Genomic DNA, 19,167 nt, shown 5'->3' with positions numbered 1-19,167 from the left:
ATTCCTGTTAATGTTTCTTATCATAAATTTAATCATTATGTGGGTCTGTGTGGTTCAAGGCACATCGCACGTCTGCTTCAGCATCCAACCTGTTTCTGGCCTTTGATTTGATTACTATAACAGTCGCGAAACCACTTTCACCGAGATAAGCTGATGGGAAAACAACTTTCAAGGTGACTTTGTTGGTCTTGGAGAAAGCACTTTGGCCCACGAGTGGCTTAACTGTTGTTGTTCCTGGAACTCCTCTTTGGCTGCGGTGTTGTTCATGAGTTACAAGAATTCCTCTTGGGAAAACATGGGAAAGGCGTGCGATGGAAATCCAAGACGATGAGCGAAATGAGAACAAGGTGAAAGCTCTTGTATGTCATCAGTAAGCATGTTCACAGCACAATGGAAAGGATTGCTGGCAAGTTTCAGCTGTACATTCTCATGTGCATTTATATTATGGAAATAGTGTGTGAACTCTCCTTGGAGGCTTGATAAATGTTCCTTGATGTCTGAAGTGGTTTCTCACCAAACACCTCATTAAGATGTTGAAAGGAAGCTACATTTCCCGTCTCAACTTTCCTTTCCCAAAGAGCTAGTTAATCTAAGAAGGCCTTAATGGCATCTGTGTGCATTATGATGGTGGTACCTGGGTCCCATAGTTGCCAGTCCAGTCTATTCAAAGCTTAGAATATGTCTGCCAAATAGGCACGATTACAGTTAAACTTAAACGGCTCTTGAATGTGCTTTAACAACTGCTCTCTCTGCTTCCTGTGACCTGCCAGATATACCTGCACTTCATCAAGGAGCTCAAATACACGTGCCATAACATTGCCTTTTGGTAACCAGTAAACAGATGTGTAGAAGAAGAGGTCTTAGTGGGCAGAATTCATGTCTTCACACTAGTGGTGTGACAGCGATTCATCTTGTGGCCAGAACTAACATTACATTTTGCAGAACAAACATCCTTCCAGAGGTGACATATATTTATATATATATATATACTGTAACGAACAATTAAGGGAGTCCAGGCACAACTATTTATTGTGGGCTAACTTGTGCCCTGGGGGTAAATAAAAAGGACTGCCGCGTTCGGAACAGGAGATCAAGAATGCCTTCTTCTTCTCTCTCGAGCGTCGCTTCACCTCTTCTTCTTCTTGTAGATGCTGACAACGGCCATCTACGATGCAAGTGCGTGCGGCGATAACACGTGCCATCATTTCGTCGTCTTTTCCTCCAATACGCCGTTGTCCTCTTGAGGGGGCGCATGAACCTGCGCGCGTTGTTTAAATATGTTTCTGCCTTGTATCATTATCCCCCCTCCAAAACCTTCAAAACGCATTGTCCCGATGCGTAAAGCGACTAAATTGTTCACAAGCTGTCGTCCATACTAAAGTGGTATATGGCACAGAATAGATGTTTGGTCGAATATTCACTTCCTGTCATAATATGGCTTCAGTCTGACCACATGTACAGTTTCTGTGCGACGCCGGCATCGTGATGAGCTCACTTGTCCTTCTGGCGTAACTTTGTAGTTCAGGGGACTGCTGCGGCGAAGTACTCGGTAAGGGCCGAAATAACGGCGCAAAAGCTTTTCGGACAGGCCGCGCGTCCGCACGGGAGTCCACACCCATACTCTGTCGCATGGGGCATACTCCACTTCCCTTCGCCGCAGCTTGTATCGGTCCGCGTCGATGCACTGCCTTTGTTGAATGCGATGTCGCACCAGCTAACGTGCTTCTTTGGCCCTCTGTGTAAAGTCGCTGATATCAGGATTCTGTTCTGTACTGTCGCTGACAGGCAGCATTGCATCCAAGGGTGTAGTAACTGTTCGACCAAAAACAAGCTGGAATGGCGTTACTTGAGTGGTCTCTTGCAATGCGGTATTGTAAGCGAATGTTGCATAGGGTAGTATCTTGTCCCATGTACGGTGCTCTAAGTCTACGTAAATTGACAACATATCGGTCAGCGTCCTGTTCAATCGCTCGGTTAGCCCATTTGTTTGAGGGTGATAGGCAGTTGTTTTCCTGTGGCTGGTATGAGTCAGTTTCATAATGGATTGCGTCAAATCGGCTGTGAACGAAGTTCCTCGGTCTGTGATGATAATTGCAGGGGCACCGTGTCGTAATACTATCTTGGTGACGAAGAATTCAGCCACTTCAGCCGTTGCACTGATGAGAGAGGATGTCTCGGCATATTGGGTTAGGTAATCCGTGGCTACTACAATCCATCGTTTCCCTGATGACAATGTAGGAAAGGGACCGAGCAAGTCTATTCCTACTTGTTCGAACGGGGCTCCTGGGGGTTCTATTGGTTGAAGGAGGCCTGAGGATTTTAATGGAGGTGTTTTGCGTCTTTGGCAATCCGAACATGTTCGTACATAATGCTGTACTGAAGTCAATAGCTTTGGCCAGTAGTACTTAGCATGAATTCGGGCGAACGTTCTGCTCACTCCGAGGTGTCCTGCTGATGGGTCATCGTGACAGGCTTCCAAGATTTTGGATCACAAAGCTGAAGGAACGACGAGTAGAAATTTCTCTGTGCTGTGCTCAAAATTTCTTTTGTACAGGACGCCATTTCTCATCACATACGATGACAATCCCCGGCAGAAAACTCGCGGAACATGGAGGGGGGTGTCCCTCGAGGTACCTGTTAAGTAGGAGCAACTTGGCGTCAGACTGTTGGTGTTCGGCCATCTCAGATGTGGTCACGGCTCCAAGAAACGGAAAGTCGTGTCCATCTTTCACAGGAGCAGATTCGACCGGCGCACGTGATAAATAATCAGCGTCACTGTGCTTGCGACCTGACTTGTACACGACCGTTATGTCGTATTCCTGCAGCCTCAGACTCCATCTAGCAAGTCGTGCAGAAGGATCTTTCAGGTTTGCAAGCCAGGGCAATGAGTGATGGTCGCTGATTGCTCGGAACGGTCTACCGTATAAGTATGGTCGGAATTTTCCTATGGCCCATATTACTGCGAGGCATTCTTTTTCGGTGGCTGAATAGTTGGTTTCAGCCCTCGAAACAGTGCAGCTGGCGTATGCAATCACTCTTTCCTCTCCGTTTTGCCACTGAACGAGGACGGAACCGAGTCCTAAATTGCTGGCGTCTGTGTGGATGTCTGTTTTCACTTCCTCATCAAAATGCGCAGGGACCGGGTGGTTTTGAAGTTGCCGTCGTAGCTCATTGAATGTATCTTCTTGTTCACTTTGCCAGACGAAAGGCATATCTTCTTTCGTTAATCGCGTTAACGGCTTGGCAATCTTCGAAAAATTTTTGAGAAAACGCCTGTAGTAGGCACAAAGTCCTAGGAATCGCCTAACGGCCTTTTTATCAGTTGGTCTAGGAAACTTTTCTACTGCTGCGGTCTTCTCAGGGTCAGGACGGATGCCTTCGGAGCTAATCACATTGGATGTTCTCTGGACTTTCGATGTCGTTGAGAAACACGAGGCTAATTCTCGCATAAGGTTCTCTATTTGCTGCTTCTGGCTCGGTGATAGTGCTGCTTCGATGTTGACAGATGCGAGTATGGAGTCTACGTTGTCAGAATCCAGAAGTGCAGCATCGGAAGGGCTCAAATCCGTAATCTGTTCATAATTGTTAAGGCGGGCAATGACGGTTCCCTTCGCAACATGCTGGACTTCATTTCCAAAATTAGTCAGGAAGACATTTGAACACCCGTCACGCAGCTGAACCAGACCCCTTGCCATACAGATTCCTTTTTTGAGTAAGAGCCCAGTGTTACTGTCTGCTATTCCTTCATAGTCGCTGAATACAGTGCTTCTTACGGCGACAGCTATGCTGGATCTTGGGGGTATCGTGACGTCATCGTCTATAATCTGAAGAGCATCAAATTGTTCTTCACACTCGAACGTCGCGATGGCGTGCTTCGTTGAGAACGACACACAGGATTCCTGCAAGTTGATAACTGCACCGTTCGCCTGCAAAAAGTTCATTCCAATAATTAAATCCCTTGAACATTCTGACAGGACAATGAAACTGGCGACGTATGTAAAGCCGCGTATTCCGATTCTAGAAGTACACCTGCCCAACGGGTTGATAAGGTGTCCTCCGGCGGTTTGAATTTGAGGTCCTCTCCAAGGAGGCAGCACTTTTTTCAGTCTTCTGGCAAGTACTTTACTCATAACGGAATGGTCTGCGCCTGTGTCTACTAAAGCAGTAATTTCGCAGCCGTCTATAAACACACATAAATCTGAAGCGTCACTTTTTTCGCAACTGCTCTCGCATCCGTCGTTCAGTGCTGGAGGCTCTGTTCTTGCGTCGACAGCGGCCTCACCTCCACAGGTCGCCGGTATCAGTTTTCCCGACTTGGGCTTTTGGGGTGTCCCCTTGGGGAGCTTGAGGATGGATGCGGGCTCGGTGATCGATACCTCAGCGGCACTGGTGACCGAGGTTGATGCTGCTGTGAAGTCTGTGGGCTTTGGCGCGTTGACAAATACTCCTGGATCTCGAAAGGGCGTTCACCGTTTCTTGGGCAAGGAGCATTTACGGAAAACTCCCGAAGTCCCGCTCTGCGGTATTCGCACATCCTGTAGAGATGACCAGCTTCGCCGCAGTGGTAGCAAAGTGGGATTCTATCAGGAGTGCGCCATATGTCAGCCTTCCGGAATCTCGTCTCCGGCGGAGACAGCAAGAACCGAGGTTCGGGTACATGCGCAGTTGCCACGACAAAAGTACGTCCTGGAGATCCTCTGAGTACCTCGGCATACGATACCGTCGGCCGTACCGGTGACGACGCTTGCGGCTGTGCTGGCGGGTGCTGTTCGCGGACTGCTTGTCTCACTTCTTCGCGAACCACTTCTGCTAACGAAGAGACCACTGTGGGGCCGTTGTTCAGCTGCTGCACCTCTGGAGCTCTTCTCGAACCACAGATCTTATGAGTTCTTGTAAGACCTCGACCCTGTTCCCGAACATTGCCGACATCGTATCTATAGAGGCGACGTTCATATCGCGTGGGGGGCTGCGAACCAAACCGGCAAAAAGCTCCTGCTTCACACCGCGCATCAGGTGCCGAAGCTTCTTGTCCTCGTTCATGCTCAGATCGGCCCGGCGGAATAAGCGGGACATATCTTCGATATACATTGCCACGCTTTTGTTGCTTCGTTGGCTTCTTGCTTGCAAAGCGGCTTCAGCTTTTTCCCGGCGGTCTGTGCTCGGATACGTGGCCAACAGCTCCCGTCGGAAGTCATCCCACGACCGGAGGACAGCTTCGTGGTTTTCAAACCACGTTCGCACACAGTCTTGCAACGCGAAGTAAACGTTGCGGAGCTTCCGGTTTTCGTCCCCTCCATTGTAGTCAGCGACGCGCTCGAAGCCTTCCAACCAGTCCTCGGCGTCTTCGAAAGTATCGCCGTGAAAAGGCTCGGGCGTCCGTGGCTGATCAACGATGATGCGAGTTGAGGCTGTCTGGGATGTCATTTCAGGATTGTCTGCGGCTGCTATTATAGTTTGCTCCAGCAAAAGAGGAAACTCAGGCGGCTCACCACGTAGGCGACGGCTCGTGCGCTGGTGGACAGGCGTGAACTCGTTGGGTCTGAGATGGTGTGGTTCCGGGCTGCTTTCTCCAACTCGAATTGGGCTGGAAATCATTACCCAGCACCTCCACCAGAATTGTAACGAACAATTAAGGGAGTCCAGACACAACTATTTATTGTGGGCTAACTTGTGCCCTGGGGGTAAATAAAAAGGACTGCCGCGTTCGGAACAGGAGATCAAGAATGCCTTCTTCTTCTCTCTCGAGCGTCGCTTCACGTCTTCTTCTTGTAGACGCTGACAACGGCCATCTACGATGCAAGTGCGTGCGGCGATAACACGTGCCATCATTTCGTCGTCTTTTCCTCCAATACGCCGTTGTCCTCTTGAGGGGGCGCATGAACCTGCGCGCATTGTTTAAATATGTTTCTGCCTTGTATCAATATATATATATATATATATATATATATATAATTTTTTTAGGAAGACAGCCGTTGAAAGAGTATGGGATCTGGCTGGAACTGAAAATTCATTGTTGTTTCCACAAGAAGACTGTATATATACTTACATAGTTAAACCCTCCATGAACCGTAGTTTGAGAAATACTGCACTAGAGATACAATAATTATGTGGAAAATGTCTCACCTTGATCACTTAGAGTTCCTAATGAGGTGCAAAGAAAGCAACATAAATATGGCAGGGGTACCAGCACCAAGCACCAGTGCCTCTCGCTCTCATCCATTGTGGGGTCTTCCAGTTTCACACAAGTCGTACCAAGCAGAACGCATGTGCACTTGCACCGGCTTTACATTCTTACATAGTGTATCATTGTTTCTAAGATGGGAAGTTTGCGGGGTGCACGCTGATCTGCCACAAAAAGTGGGTTACATAGTCCGTCTTAGACTGCATTACTCAACAAATTCAAGGGATCTCAAAGGAAAAATTAATTCTGGAAACTTCAAGGGCCTTGAAAACCTAATTTTCAATTTCGAGGGTTTTCAAGGGTTTCAAGAACCCAGGCGCACCCTGACTGTGCCAAGTGTTACACTGAATGACGCAGACTCTAAAAAGCAACCTTTGTGCAAAATTTGAGGAAGAACAGTGCAGCAGTAAGCGCAAAGTATTTTCTTATTTTAACACTTTAAGCAAAGTATGCACATCCCTATCGATATTCACTGGATTATATTCAGGCCCATAGTGTGCATGTTTGATTAAGGCAAAGAAAAGCGGGGTGACTATAATGCTGCATTATAAAAATAAAACAGCACACAAGCAACTGGGACCTAAGAAAGACAACACCACGCTGCTTAACTTACAACTATCTTACTGGGAAGTGCAGTACATATATACATGCTCATGATCATGAGTCCCATCTCAAATAGAAGCCTAAATGATTCATGGATTAGGCGAGCAGTGTGTTAGCTCAATGTCGGTTTTCTTACCTAATTATGAACTGCAATTCCTCAGATCAAACAGGCATCAGGCTACAGACATGCGTCATTGGTCCCCGTTCTTGCTTGCGTGATGTTTTATTTTCATAATGCTGCACCAACAAACCCAGGTTTCCAGTATTCTGGAGTGACTATAACACCTTTAGTTATTACTCTTAAACAACTTAACGGATATCTTTGAAATGAACTAAAGCTTGCAGGAGCAAAAATGTTGGCACCCAAATGCTGGTGTTTTAGTACGCCACACAGTTACCATTTCTGGCGCTTTCCAGGAGTGTCTTGTAGGGGAGATAAATGGAATCTCCTGAATCTGACCAAGATGTTCCCCGAATGACAGAAGGGTCAGGAAAAGACATGTCTGTGACACTCTGAATGCTCAGGACTCTGACTGCTGCCACTGGAAAAAACAAAAAAAGGGGGGGAATTGAGGTAATTTGCACCACTTCTTCGTTACAGAACTGGCATACTAACAAGAGCAAATGAAACAAACATGCATCACAGGACAAACCATATACAGGTTGGGGCTAGCCTTACAAAGTGGGAAGTAAGCTTCATCTTAACTCACACTGAACTTTAGAGCTCAAGTCGACCGAAACAACATTCGGTGTGCCCTTTTATACTCAAGAACTTCTTTATCGGAATCAGCCCCAAAACAGCTAATCTTGAGCCTGGTGGATGCGAGTGGCACATACATATGCACAGCATGTTTTCTACTCATCTGTTGATAATTTGATCGCATGCAGCATTCTTACTTTCATTTGTTTTGCAAATTTTGTTCCCTGTGCATTTGCATCTTTTTGCACTGAAAGTGATGATTATTAGTCACTAGGTATCAGCTAAAATGGCTTACTGAGTGCTTTCCATAGAGAAAATGTGCCAAACAGCCTCAAATTGTTTTCAACAGAGGAAAGCGAATCACAGAGTTATATGGTACTTACTTAACAAATGGGCAACTCAGGAAGATATTAACAGGTATCACAATGACTGGGAGGATGGCCTACAGCAAGGTTTGCAATTCATGGCTCTAAAATGTGCTGTTAACTTCATGTAAGCTTTCCTGCGGATTTTTTCATTCTCATCAAAGAAAGTTGGGGCTTACTGATATTGTTCTGAACGCGGCTGTAGTTCAGGTTGTTGCTGTGGCTCTTCACCATGAGCATGGCATTGCGCTCGAGCCCCTCGAGAAGTGAAGATGCTGCAGCCCTCTGCTCCATGGGTGGCAAGTCCCCCCAGGCACTGCCTTGGTGGTGCTCCAGAAGGTTGCTGCTGAAGTCCACCACCGACTGTAAGCAAGTGCAGATCAGTGGTTTATTCTACCACAAAGAATTGCTCAAGACGAGACGAGATACTGAAGGAAGACACCTCTCCATGGCAGCAAAGATTTGGCAGGTTACAAAGGAAGAGAGTTCAAGTAAGGAAGCCCTGCTGCAACTGCATACACAAAGTACTTTAAGCAAAAGACTTCCTCCAGTTCTGAACACATTCACTGTGACAGCAGTTACAACCACCAGCACCCTTGACTTTGTGTGAAACTCCTGCTATCCTGCGTGAAGTATACCTACTGTATGAAACAGCAATGACAATTATGTGACAATGATCAACAATAATGTAACACTAGCGATGGTAACAATGACAACTACAGTGGTACGACAATGACACTTCACTGAATAATGTCCGAGACAGAGGAGAGCCATTTTTACAAAAGGAACAATGAGAATGACTGCTGCACCAAGCTTCAATGCAAAAGGCTCTTACAGTGGGCACTACCATATTTTCAAGAACTGCTACTCGATGAGCATGTCATTGCTATAGTGTTGTGGTTCAAGCCAACATGACGCAGATGCATCACCAACATTAGACAATCTTGTCACTAGCCTGACTGGTGCATCAGTCTTCTCAAAGTTTGACTTAAGCTAGGGACACCACCAAATGGTGCTACATAAAGATTCAAGGTACTGTACATCACAATGTTCACAACACCCATCAGACTGTACTTCTGCAAATGCCTGAATATTGGAAACTATGCTGCAGCAGAGTTATTCCAATTCACAATAAAAAATATTGACACAAGGTGATTTCAAATTACGCGTGCTAGCCACCTCCTGTGTCCGTTACTGCTACCTGCGAAAGATAGCGGCAGTGAAGCGGGCAACACGAGCTCACAAGGCATGCGCAATCAGAGCAACATGTCATCAGCGCGGGACACGAGGGAAAAAGAAGAGGTGCAGGACTCTTGCAAAAAGACTGTGGACGTTGTAGCGAGGCTCTCGCTTAGCTGTTTGTCGGGCACAAGTTCGCCCAACATAAAGTGAATAACGTACTGTCACTCAACTGCGCATTACAATATCTAGCAAGCATTTCATGAGTGAACAACATAAGTGACAAAACATTCTTGTGTATGGCAAAACAGACACATAACACTATGACTGTCTGAAGATGGTGCTGCAATACTTTGAGGGCTATGGACTCACACTCATCCCAAAGAAAAGTTGCTTCTCTAAACTCGAGTTAACATTTTCTTGGCCATATCATCTCAGAAAAAGGCATCAGACCAAACCCAGCAAAGATTCAGGCGATAGACATGTCACAGCCAAACAAACAGAAGCAAGGGGCCTCTTGGGCATGATCACCTACTGAGGCAGATTCATTCCAAGCCTAGCAAGCATGACAGTGCTTCTTTGCAACCTCAAAAGAAAAGACACTGACTGAAGGTGGACTAACATACACCAAGCAGCTCTCAACAAGCTGAAAGAATCCCTGACAGGTAGCCATGCTCAAGCCTACTTCAACAGCAACAAGTCAAACCATATCATTGTTGACACAGGTGCAGAGGGTCTAAGCACTGGCACAGGGGAATGATGACAACATCCAAATTATAAGGCCTATGCAAGCTGCACACTCACCAATGCAAAGCACAACTACTCCCACATCAAAAAGGAAATCTTGGCTGATGTGTGGGGAATAGAAAATTTCAACATGCATACTTGTACAGAACTCACTTTATGCTTCACAGTGATCCTAAACCATTTATCAGCCTCCTGTCCAATCCTTCTGCTTGAACATCTGCTAGTAGAGCGCTTGTGTCTCAGGATAAAACTCTATAGCTTCTCCTTGCAACATTAGAAAGGCAAATAAAACCCATCTGGCTACATGTCACATCACCCATTCAAATTTCCTCTGAATGGGGACCTTGTGTGGTGCCATCAGGCATCACACAAGGCACCCTTACTGTCAACCATTGCTGTCAACTAAGAAAAGGCAGTCAAGCTGAAGTTAGGAGACAAGCCCTGTGAAGTGGCTCAGCATTAAACCCTAAAAAAATGTCAAGCTGAAGCTTTCATTGTCACATGACGGCCTCTTCCTTCAATACAAAAAGCTTCTACTACAAGCCAGCCTGCAACAACGTACAGTGGAGCTTGCCCAGAAGGGACACAAAGAAATTGTACAAAGCAAGCAACAGCTCTGCACTTGGGTTTGGTTTCACACGGGCAAATTAGTAGAGCAGAGAGTACATGAATGCATCCCATGTCAATCCTCAGTGCCAAGTTCTCAATGTGATCCCGTGGAGCCAACTCACAGAATCTTCCAAAAGGACCTTGGAAAAACCTAAGACTGAATTTTGGAGGCCCATTCGCCAAGGCAAGTACCTTCTCATACTCTATGACTATATTCCCACTTCCCCGTGTTACAAGCTGTGTCATTAACAAATGCAAACTCAACAACTCATGTACTAAGATGAATATTTGCATAAATAGGTGGTTTTCACCAAGTGAAAGGTGATAATAGATCACCCTTCGATTCATTCAATTTTAAGCTGTTCACTACAGAGTTTGGTTTTCCACATCACAAAATAACACCACTCTGGCCTGAGGCAAATGGTGAAGCAGAATGGTTCATCAGAATGTTTACTAAAGTGATCAAAGCACTGCACATCGAAGGAACAGGCCGAGTTCAATGCATGGATGGCTTTCTGATGTGTTACAGAGAAACTCCACATGCAATGTGAACCTTACGAGCTACTCTTTGACAGGCAGGTCCAGACAGCGCTATCGTGACCTGCATCTGACCCATTGGAAGTTTGTGATGGTGAGGAAGTGCACAAAGAACGGTACTCTTGGGCAATCACTTTTAGAGATAATTTCACTTTCATGAGACTCATCATTGGATGCATCAAAGTACATATGGCTGGCAGTGTTCTTGGCACTGTGTGAAGATAGCGAGTCTGGCACAGTGCCAGAAACGCTGTCAGCTGTGCACATAGATGCATCTAGTGCCGGGTCTTCTGAAAGTAAAAGAACTTCTGAAAGTGATCGCCCAAGAATACCACCCCAGGATGGCTAAACTGCCAAACTGAAACCCAAACGATATGCAGAAAAGAGGCACCACAACCAGCCACACAAGGAGACCCTGTACTGTATTATGTACTACACCATACTATGACCCTGACACCAATATTGTAACAGATGTACAAGGATCCAAGGTCACTGTAAGTAGGCAGGGTATGAAAATAACACAAAACACAAGCTTCTTTAAGAGGGCCCCTTGTGGACATAAGCTTCAAGAATCAGATGATGATGAAGAATCCCTGCTTCCAATGAATGCAGGTCTGGAGGAGAGCACCTCATCACAAATTTAAAACGGTGAAGACACTCAGGAGCAACGAAATCAAGCACAATACCCATCAGAATGTCAAGATGAATTAAGCCGCTGTGCTACAGACTGTATGAGTGAATTAAATCACACCATTCTTTTTTTCTACCTCTCATACACCCTGTACATTCTCCAATTTTGTTTTGGCATGTTTCGTAAGACAAGGAGGAATATAGTGTCATAGATCAAGCAGTGACAATACAGAGGCTAGCAGTAATCTATGGCCAGACTAGAAAGGGGACAATAAAGGCATTTTGCAAATAATGGTGGTGTCCATGGCCTTCCCCTATTCATAGCATCGAATCTATAGTTGAGCAAATCAATCTTCATAACCTGCAGTATTATCTTCTGTGCTGTCTAAAATACACACTTACAAACCAGAGAGGGTCAAGACCAGGCCGCCACTCACATTCATGAGCTCTTCCACAACTTGCTGCCGCTGGTAACTGTCTGATGCGTGGTCCAGCTCATCCTCCATCTTTGAAAGGAGCTGCTGCACTATGCTGGTCGTGTGCAGCAAGTCTCCACCATACAGCGACTTGACACGTGTTTTCTGTGAGAGCTCGCTGCCAAGATTTACCACAGAAGTGCCGCCCTGAATCTGAGCAAGAAAGGAAGAACCAATTTTTTCATATCCTGGACTGCAGTAGTGTGCATCATCTTAACCAGTTAAGTTCTGTGACATACATACTGGTTTAATATTATCAGATGCAAGAAGTGGTTGTGCACACGTAAAGCCTAAATGATGCAATGAAAGAAAACTGGCTTATTAGTATTCTGATTGTTACTGATATAGCAAATATATAGACACACCAGCTGCAATCATGGCATCAGCATATGCACGCATGCATGCATGTATACACACACACACACACACAATATGGCATCCTTGAACATCGAGCCTAACGTAATGCTCCAGGTGGCAGATGAAGCAGTGGAAGAAGGCTAGGAAAGAGGGAAGGGCAATCGGTTTGGGCAAAACCGCTCTCTTCCTGTGCACCAAGCGTTGGAGGTCATGTGATCTGCTGAGTTTAGGAAGAATGGTGAAATGATAAACATCTTTCTTACAAAGGGTGGCTGCATGATGTCATTTTCTCTACTAGTTCCTTTGACACCATGTGTGTATAGTTAGCAGGCAAATGTTTACAGCGATTTATAATCTCTATAAGGCTACCAGTCTTATATTGTGTATTATTCTAATATCTTGCTATTACTGTGAATGCTTCGCCCGTCGGGTAAAACTGTGCCTTTCTGTCTCTAGTAAATGTGCTTTCCAGGTCTCTAGGCTACGCAGCCGAGAGAAGTTAGTTTGGCATTTTGATGCATACTATGGACATGTTTCTGTTTGTCACGCATATTTTTAGCTATAGTGTCCATGCTGCTGAGGAGATATAATGGTTCTATCATCAAAAATTCATAATATGAGTTTTGTTAGCATGAGGGCGTCCTTTATGATATCTTAATTATACAACATGCAGTCCTGACACCACAATGGGCCACATTGTTATACTACATTTCAGATATACTGTCAGAATTTCCCAAGAACATTTAGTGCAATAACATGATAAAAGCTGTCAGCCCTTCCAGGAAAGCTGTCACGTTGCTGGCTGCCTGTGCCTAGCTATGGCATTTTCTGGTACAATGATGTACAACAATTGGTGAAAGGACAAAATCTACTCCAAAAAATAAAGCAGTTCACTGTGCCACTATTAAAGCCCACACAGTCACTCCATTCACATACTGAAAGTAAACTAATGATAATGGCTTCATGTAATTTTTTTATCATTGTTTAAGTTTATGTATAATGATTTGCAAATTACTGCATTATGAAAATATTTAAGTCATGTTAAGTTTCTCACCCTCTGTTCCAGGTCACCAACCCAGAAAGAATTGCAGCCACTAAGGTCTGGCCTATCAGACAACCATTTTACAGGATTCACACCACACTGCCACCTTGCATCACCTGAAAGAACAAAGCATTAATTAAAGAACATTAAACCCCATCTTCAACAACAAAACCATTATAGCTATGGTTTACAGTGCTTTTGATTGTTACTTTCTTTTTAATTTGAGCCTTTACGTTCGAGACTTTGCATCCTACACTTTTCTGTTTGCAAAATAATGAAATGTCACAGATTCTTAAAGGGTTCGTGAAACGGTTTGGGCAAATTTTGTAGATGTGTAGGGTACAGCTACAGTAAAACGTTCACATCACAATTTGTGTGAAGAGTCTCATATTAAGCAAGCTGAAGAATGATTACAAGTTACCCTCCTACATACCCATGCTTTTTCTCCTCAACTCGTTCACCGAGCGATCAGGGCTAAGCTCTGCCTTCACTGGCTCTGCATCATGATGGGACATTGTGTCTACTTCCGGTTGTCTTGAAGCCAGCACCACAAGCCTCTCCAATTGCTCCGCCAGCCACCTGGCAGTCGATCCCAAGGGAGAGCTGGCGAAGCAGCATTCTGCCGCAGCGCCGAGCGTGTCTGGCATTCTGGTAACCACAGGCAAGCTAAGCATTTTGATGGATGGGCGGAGGCATAAACTAAAGCCCCTACATACTATACTGCTGTGATAGCTTTAGCGCAGACGTATGTGAGTGGCCTGATTGGTCTGCACAGTCCAGTCACCTGGTGGAGCAGCGCTTAACTAGCCAACCAAATAGCTAATATTGATGCAACCAAGTGTAAAAAATTTTAAACATTTAGAAAAACAACATGCTCATGATTACACTCCCGTCAAAAATTTACACCAGCAGCAAAGTAGAATACTTTTCGCTGCTGCTATATTAGTTCTGTGTTTGGTTGAGCTCTCTGCCACCAGGCGGCTGCACCATGCAGGCCTGTCATGTCTTCGCCACCGCTCATCCCACAAAACGCCCAGGCCCACTCTGCTTCCACTTGCGTTTACCGGACATGCGAAAAACTATTGTGGTGTATAGTAATCCTTCCGCATGAAGTGACGGCCACAAACGCATAGATGCTGGTGCCGACAGAATACTGACAACCAGCGCTGCAGCCACTATGCTCACATGTTTGCCTTGCAGAGGGACATAATGTTGCAGCTTGACATGTTGCCGATCCCTACATTTGCAGCCACAATGCAAGGGCAAACCATGGTGCTCGCGAAAAGAGAGATCGAGACCAACACAGACCGTGCAGCTCGCATCAACACAGAGCATGCTGTAACACAAGCAGACGACACTTGCTGTGTGCAGGGTGCTTGAGTGTCGTGATAAATTGTCCTTGTGCATTCTCTTTCAGTTACTTCCTTCTTGACAGAAACAAATTAACTAACATACCAACTATTATGAACAACATTTGTTCCCCATAAAGTTGGAAAAATTATCGGCAACATGCCCTGGGCAGCTAGTCGGATAGCTCGACCTACTGGCGTTTTATATGTTCACCTTGCATCACTTGGTCAAGGGCGGCTGAAAACACAGGGGAATGGCGTGCTGTAATCGATAGTGATGTACATTTTTAAAAACTCATAATAAATTACATGCATTATGTGGAGCATTTAGATGCATCAATTAATGGTCAGAAGGACCTACCCTAATGACTCAGTACATTCGTACAAAACTGTCAAGATTGTTTCAGGGTCCCTTAAATTCCTATCCAAAACTGCAAAGTCATCATGCTAATTCACCGTACTTGATATGTGTTATGCTATGATATTTCGAATAACCCAGGCAAATATTAAAAACTAACAGTGCTTAGTATTGACTGACCTTTGGAGCCTCCAGGACAAGGATAGACTGCCACATCGCCAGCACGAGTCCAGTTCCAGAATATGTCTCTCGCTATGAGTGGCTGGCAATAGTCCAAGAGCAGATCCAAGGCTGTGGATGTTTCGAATGTGGCCGTTTCCATGGCAGCACTTTCTGCGAGAACAGCTGCACAGCAGTCCAGAGGTGATGGCACACATATATATGAAGCAGGAAAGGCATTTCAACTACTATACTATGAAAGCAAAGCACCATCACAAGAAATTGACAAGCACCAAATTTTATGAGCTAAATGTGGGCTAAAAGAACTACTCTTAATTACCTTGAGTACAAAAAGCAGTAAACGGTAGATAGCAGTCACAGGTATAAGTTCAATGAGCACGAATGTGTCAAGGGGGAAAGAATGTATTGAAAAAATTTTGGCTTTGGCAGTGACAAAGATGTTTAGCATAGAATGAAAGAAGAAACAAGTAAATGTCCATCTCACAATGACTGTTGACGGTAACGTGATTAGCATTCAAGCAATCTGCGACACACCACGATGTTGAAGTCAGACTTATTTAAAACCTGTTGTCACGAAGAGAGTGCACCGTGGGTACCTTTTTTTTTCCCTTTCCGCGAGCGTTGTGGGTTTGTCAATGCGGGGGAAGCCTTTGTGTGGGAATGACTGCGACAGCGCCTCAGGCTTGTGCTCCCGCCCGGCCGACGCTGCTGTACCTGACTGTCACTTTGCGCACGTGTCGTGCGCTGTTCTCACATTAGGATGTATTGGGGGGCAGAAATTTATTAGTTATGGGCAACTTGATTGTGTGTGCAGGCTGCCCTTGCGCCCATTTTTGGCCTCTTAAACTATCTATGGCCCTTATGGGATCCTGCCGGCCTGCCTGAGTGGTTGGAGTAGGTCATTGGTGGAGATGCCTGCACCTCCCGCCGGTCCGCGGGTCCCTTGAATGCTGTAGAAACTCATTTAAGGAAGAGCCTGAGTAGTTTTTGAGAGCAAGGAGACTGCAGCACACGGCGCAATTTCACCACGGGAGACCAGGCCAGTCAGGCAGGCCGTTGACAATGGGTATGACATCGTTTGGTATGCAAATATGTGTACAGTGGCCAAGTTAAATGCCAAGTTAATAAACCTAGTATTCAAATGACACCTCTTGTCGCCTTCGTACCTGCGGATCTGCGCTTGCCCCTGCTGGAGCTCATCCCCCTTCATCGTTGTCTCCCTGGGGAGCTCATGCGTCAGAACACTTAACAGCTGTGTCACTTTGCTACAAAGCGGTGGAGGTGCGGGGTAACAAAGTCCATGCTCTAATATCATGGGCGATGGCAACAAACCTCAGGAACCAGCTCTAACAGCTCAATTATGACCAAACCCCCTACTGTTATCGCTACCATGTCCACCCCTTAAGCTAAACCTTTCGTTGGGCCGCCAGTCTTTAGATACATGCCAGAAGAATCAATCTCCAAGTGGCTGCTTTGCAACGAACACGTGGCCTCCCTAAACAACTGGCATGAAGGAACGAAAGTAAAATTTTTGTATCTGACATTGGATGGAGATGCAAAAAGTGGCACACAATTTAAATTTTAATGGGGCCCATAATACATGGGAAGAGTGGGCGACACTCCTCAAAACGTCTTTCACAAATCGTCACTCAGTTGAGATCGCCCTTTTGCCGCTCCAAAACCGAACGCGGCTACTATCAGAGTCCCCCAAGCAATATTACTACGATTTTGTGCAGCTGTGTGCCAGAATTAATCCACCTATGATGGAAGAGGAGTGGTTGCGGCACCTCATATGCAGCCAGCGTCCGGACGTGCAGGAGAAAATAATCATCACAAACCCGGACAGTTGCTCAACATTCCTGCAAATTCTGTAGCGTATTAATCAGGCTGCTTTAATGACCCGTGCGTACCAACCACAAGATATTGGCACCCACTTCTCTGCTACAGCATTCGAGGTATCCATACGCCTCGGCACCTCCCACTGGAGTGACACCCCCTTTAGCAGCAATGCCAGCTGCCTCTGACATGTGGGGCACGACACTGCATGCAACACCATGCTCACCCTACATCTATTTCTGCAGATGCTCATGTGCTGCCTATCGCCTGGTTCGTGCTCTTCCCTTGAGCTTCTACCACAACCCAGCACCCTGTGCCTTCACGAGGCAGGCGACTGCATCGTTGGATGGCCTACGGATCTGCCGACACCCCCGGAAATCCCAGACCCAGCCCGGATTCTTCTCCTGGCCTGGCAACCCCTATCATCGATTACGTCACTGATCACGCATTCCGAGCACAGGCTACTTAAGGCGCAGCAACGAATCAACCACTTGGGGCACGACACCACATGCAACACCATGCTCACCCCACATCTATTTCTGCAGGTTAGTTACCTCCGCTACTCAGCCGAGTACCGGAGTGACAACCGTTATCTTGTTGCAGTGTCGTGCCCCTACGACCTCGATTGGGGCCGTGCTATTCGCATGTGTACGGACGCTGTTGCCTTCAATTTGCTATACCACCTGCTATTGATTCTTTCCGGTGACGTTGAGCTGAACCACGGTCCTACCAAAGAAATTCTGGCTGTCATAACTGAACTCAAAGAATGCCAAGATACTATGCGGACCGAACTTAATGACCTGAAAACCACTCAGTTAGCACAGGACAAAATGCTCACAGAAATTAGCAACCGGCTAGCCGCACTGGAAATTGCACACCCGAAAACCAATCCCGACCCAGCTGCCCACGAGGCAATTCAAATCAGGCGTGACATCGCGGTTCTGAAAGCAGCTAGCAACGACACTAACAATCGAACGTGCAGGAACAATCTTCTGTTTCTTGGTTTCGATGACACAGAAAAAGAAACTTGGCAAGAGTCTGAAAAAAAGATCCTAAAACTTTACGCTGACACTTTGAAACTGCAATTGGACGGAAACGCCATTGAACGTGCGCACCGCTTAGGCAAATATGGTAATGAAAAGAAGAGACCAATTATTGTAAAGCTAAATCACTACAAGACTAAAGAAAACATTCTTGCTTGCGGCCACCAACTGAAAGGAACTGACTACGCTATCAGAGAAGATTTCGCTCCCTCTACTCGCCACGCGTGCTCCAAATTAATCCAGTTCATACGTCCTCAAAAATGTGCCTTTAAACTTTCCGTTGACAAACTTCACGTAGGCAATAAGTCATATTTTTATGACACTGCAACCGATGCTATCCTAGAATGCGCAAAACCCCCTACATTAGTACCTTCTGCACATCAGTCGCGAGACAAGGCTGATACATACACCGAATGACACAGACTAAACAACAAAGGTCGTTCAAACAACCATTCATCTTTGTCAGTAAATGTAAACATTGGTTTCACGAACATCAGAAGTGTAATTCCGAAACGTGAGCAGCTACACGGTTTTATCACAGACATTGGCGCAGACCTAATTCTTCTCACCGAGACATGGCTGACTGACAACATCAAATGTTGTGAAGTTCTCCCCTTGAATCAGAATTTCACGCTATACCGTCATGACCGAAAGGAGAGGAGAGGAGGCGGCGTCCTTATAGCAGTGAACAACAACCTATCGTCCTCACTCATCTGCCATGATTCCAATTTAGAACTAACATGGGTTTGTGAACATAATTCCTCGGTTAAATCAGTATACGGCATTTGCTATAGACCCCCAGACAGTCATCCGCTTTTTTGTGATCACCTTCGCAGTTCCCTTACGAACATAAAACATAAATTCCCCGATGCACCTATTTTTCTTTTCGGTGATTTTAACTACCCTCACATCAATCGGGCCCTCCTTTCAGTAACTAATCAATCACCATTGAATGAATCCAAACAATTCATAGAC

General features: G+C 45.7%; 1 protein-coding gene across 2 annotated transcripts in view; it reads right to left on the bottom strand.

Moving 5' to 3' along the window:
- LOC126539585 (latrophilin Cirl-like) overlaps positions 1 to 19,167 on the bottom strand; it is a 398,662-nt gene that overhangs the window by 55,666 nt on the left and 323,829 nt on the right. For both annotated transcript variants that reach the window (XM_055075600.2, XM_050186470.3), the window contains exons 6-10: positions 15,314 to 15,478; positions 13,439 to 13,542; positions 11,989 to 12,180; positions 8,029 to 8,212; positions 7,183 to 7,326 (exon numbers count right to left, since the gene is read on the bottom strand). In XM_055075600.2, coding sequence (XP_054931575.1) covers positions 7,183 to 7,326; positions 8,029 to 8,212; positions 11,989 to 12,180; positions 13,439 to 13,542; positions 15,314 to 15,478 — 789 coding nt within the window. The remainder of the gene's footprint in view (positions 1 to 7,182; positions 7,327 to 8,028; positions 8,213 to 11,988; positions 12,181 to 13,438; positions 13,543 to 15,313; positions 15,479 to 19,167) is intronic.

Source organism: Dermacentor andersoni, chromosome 11, assembly GCF_023375885.2.
Source record: "Dermacentor andersoni chromosome 11, qqDerAnde1_hic_scaffold, whole genome shotgun sequence".
NCBI lineage: Eukaryota > Metazoa > Arthropoda > Arachnida > Ixodida > Ixodidae > Dermacentor > Dermacentor andersoni.
The sequence above is the reverse complement of the archived record's forward strand: the minus strand, read 5'-3'. Positions and strand labels throughout refer to the sequence as shown.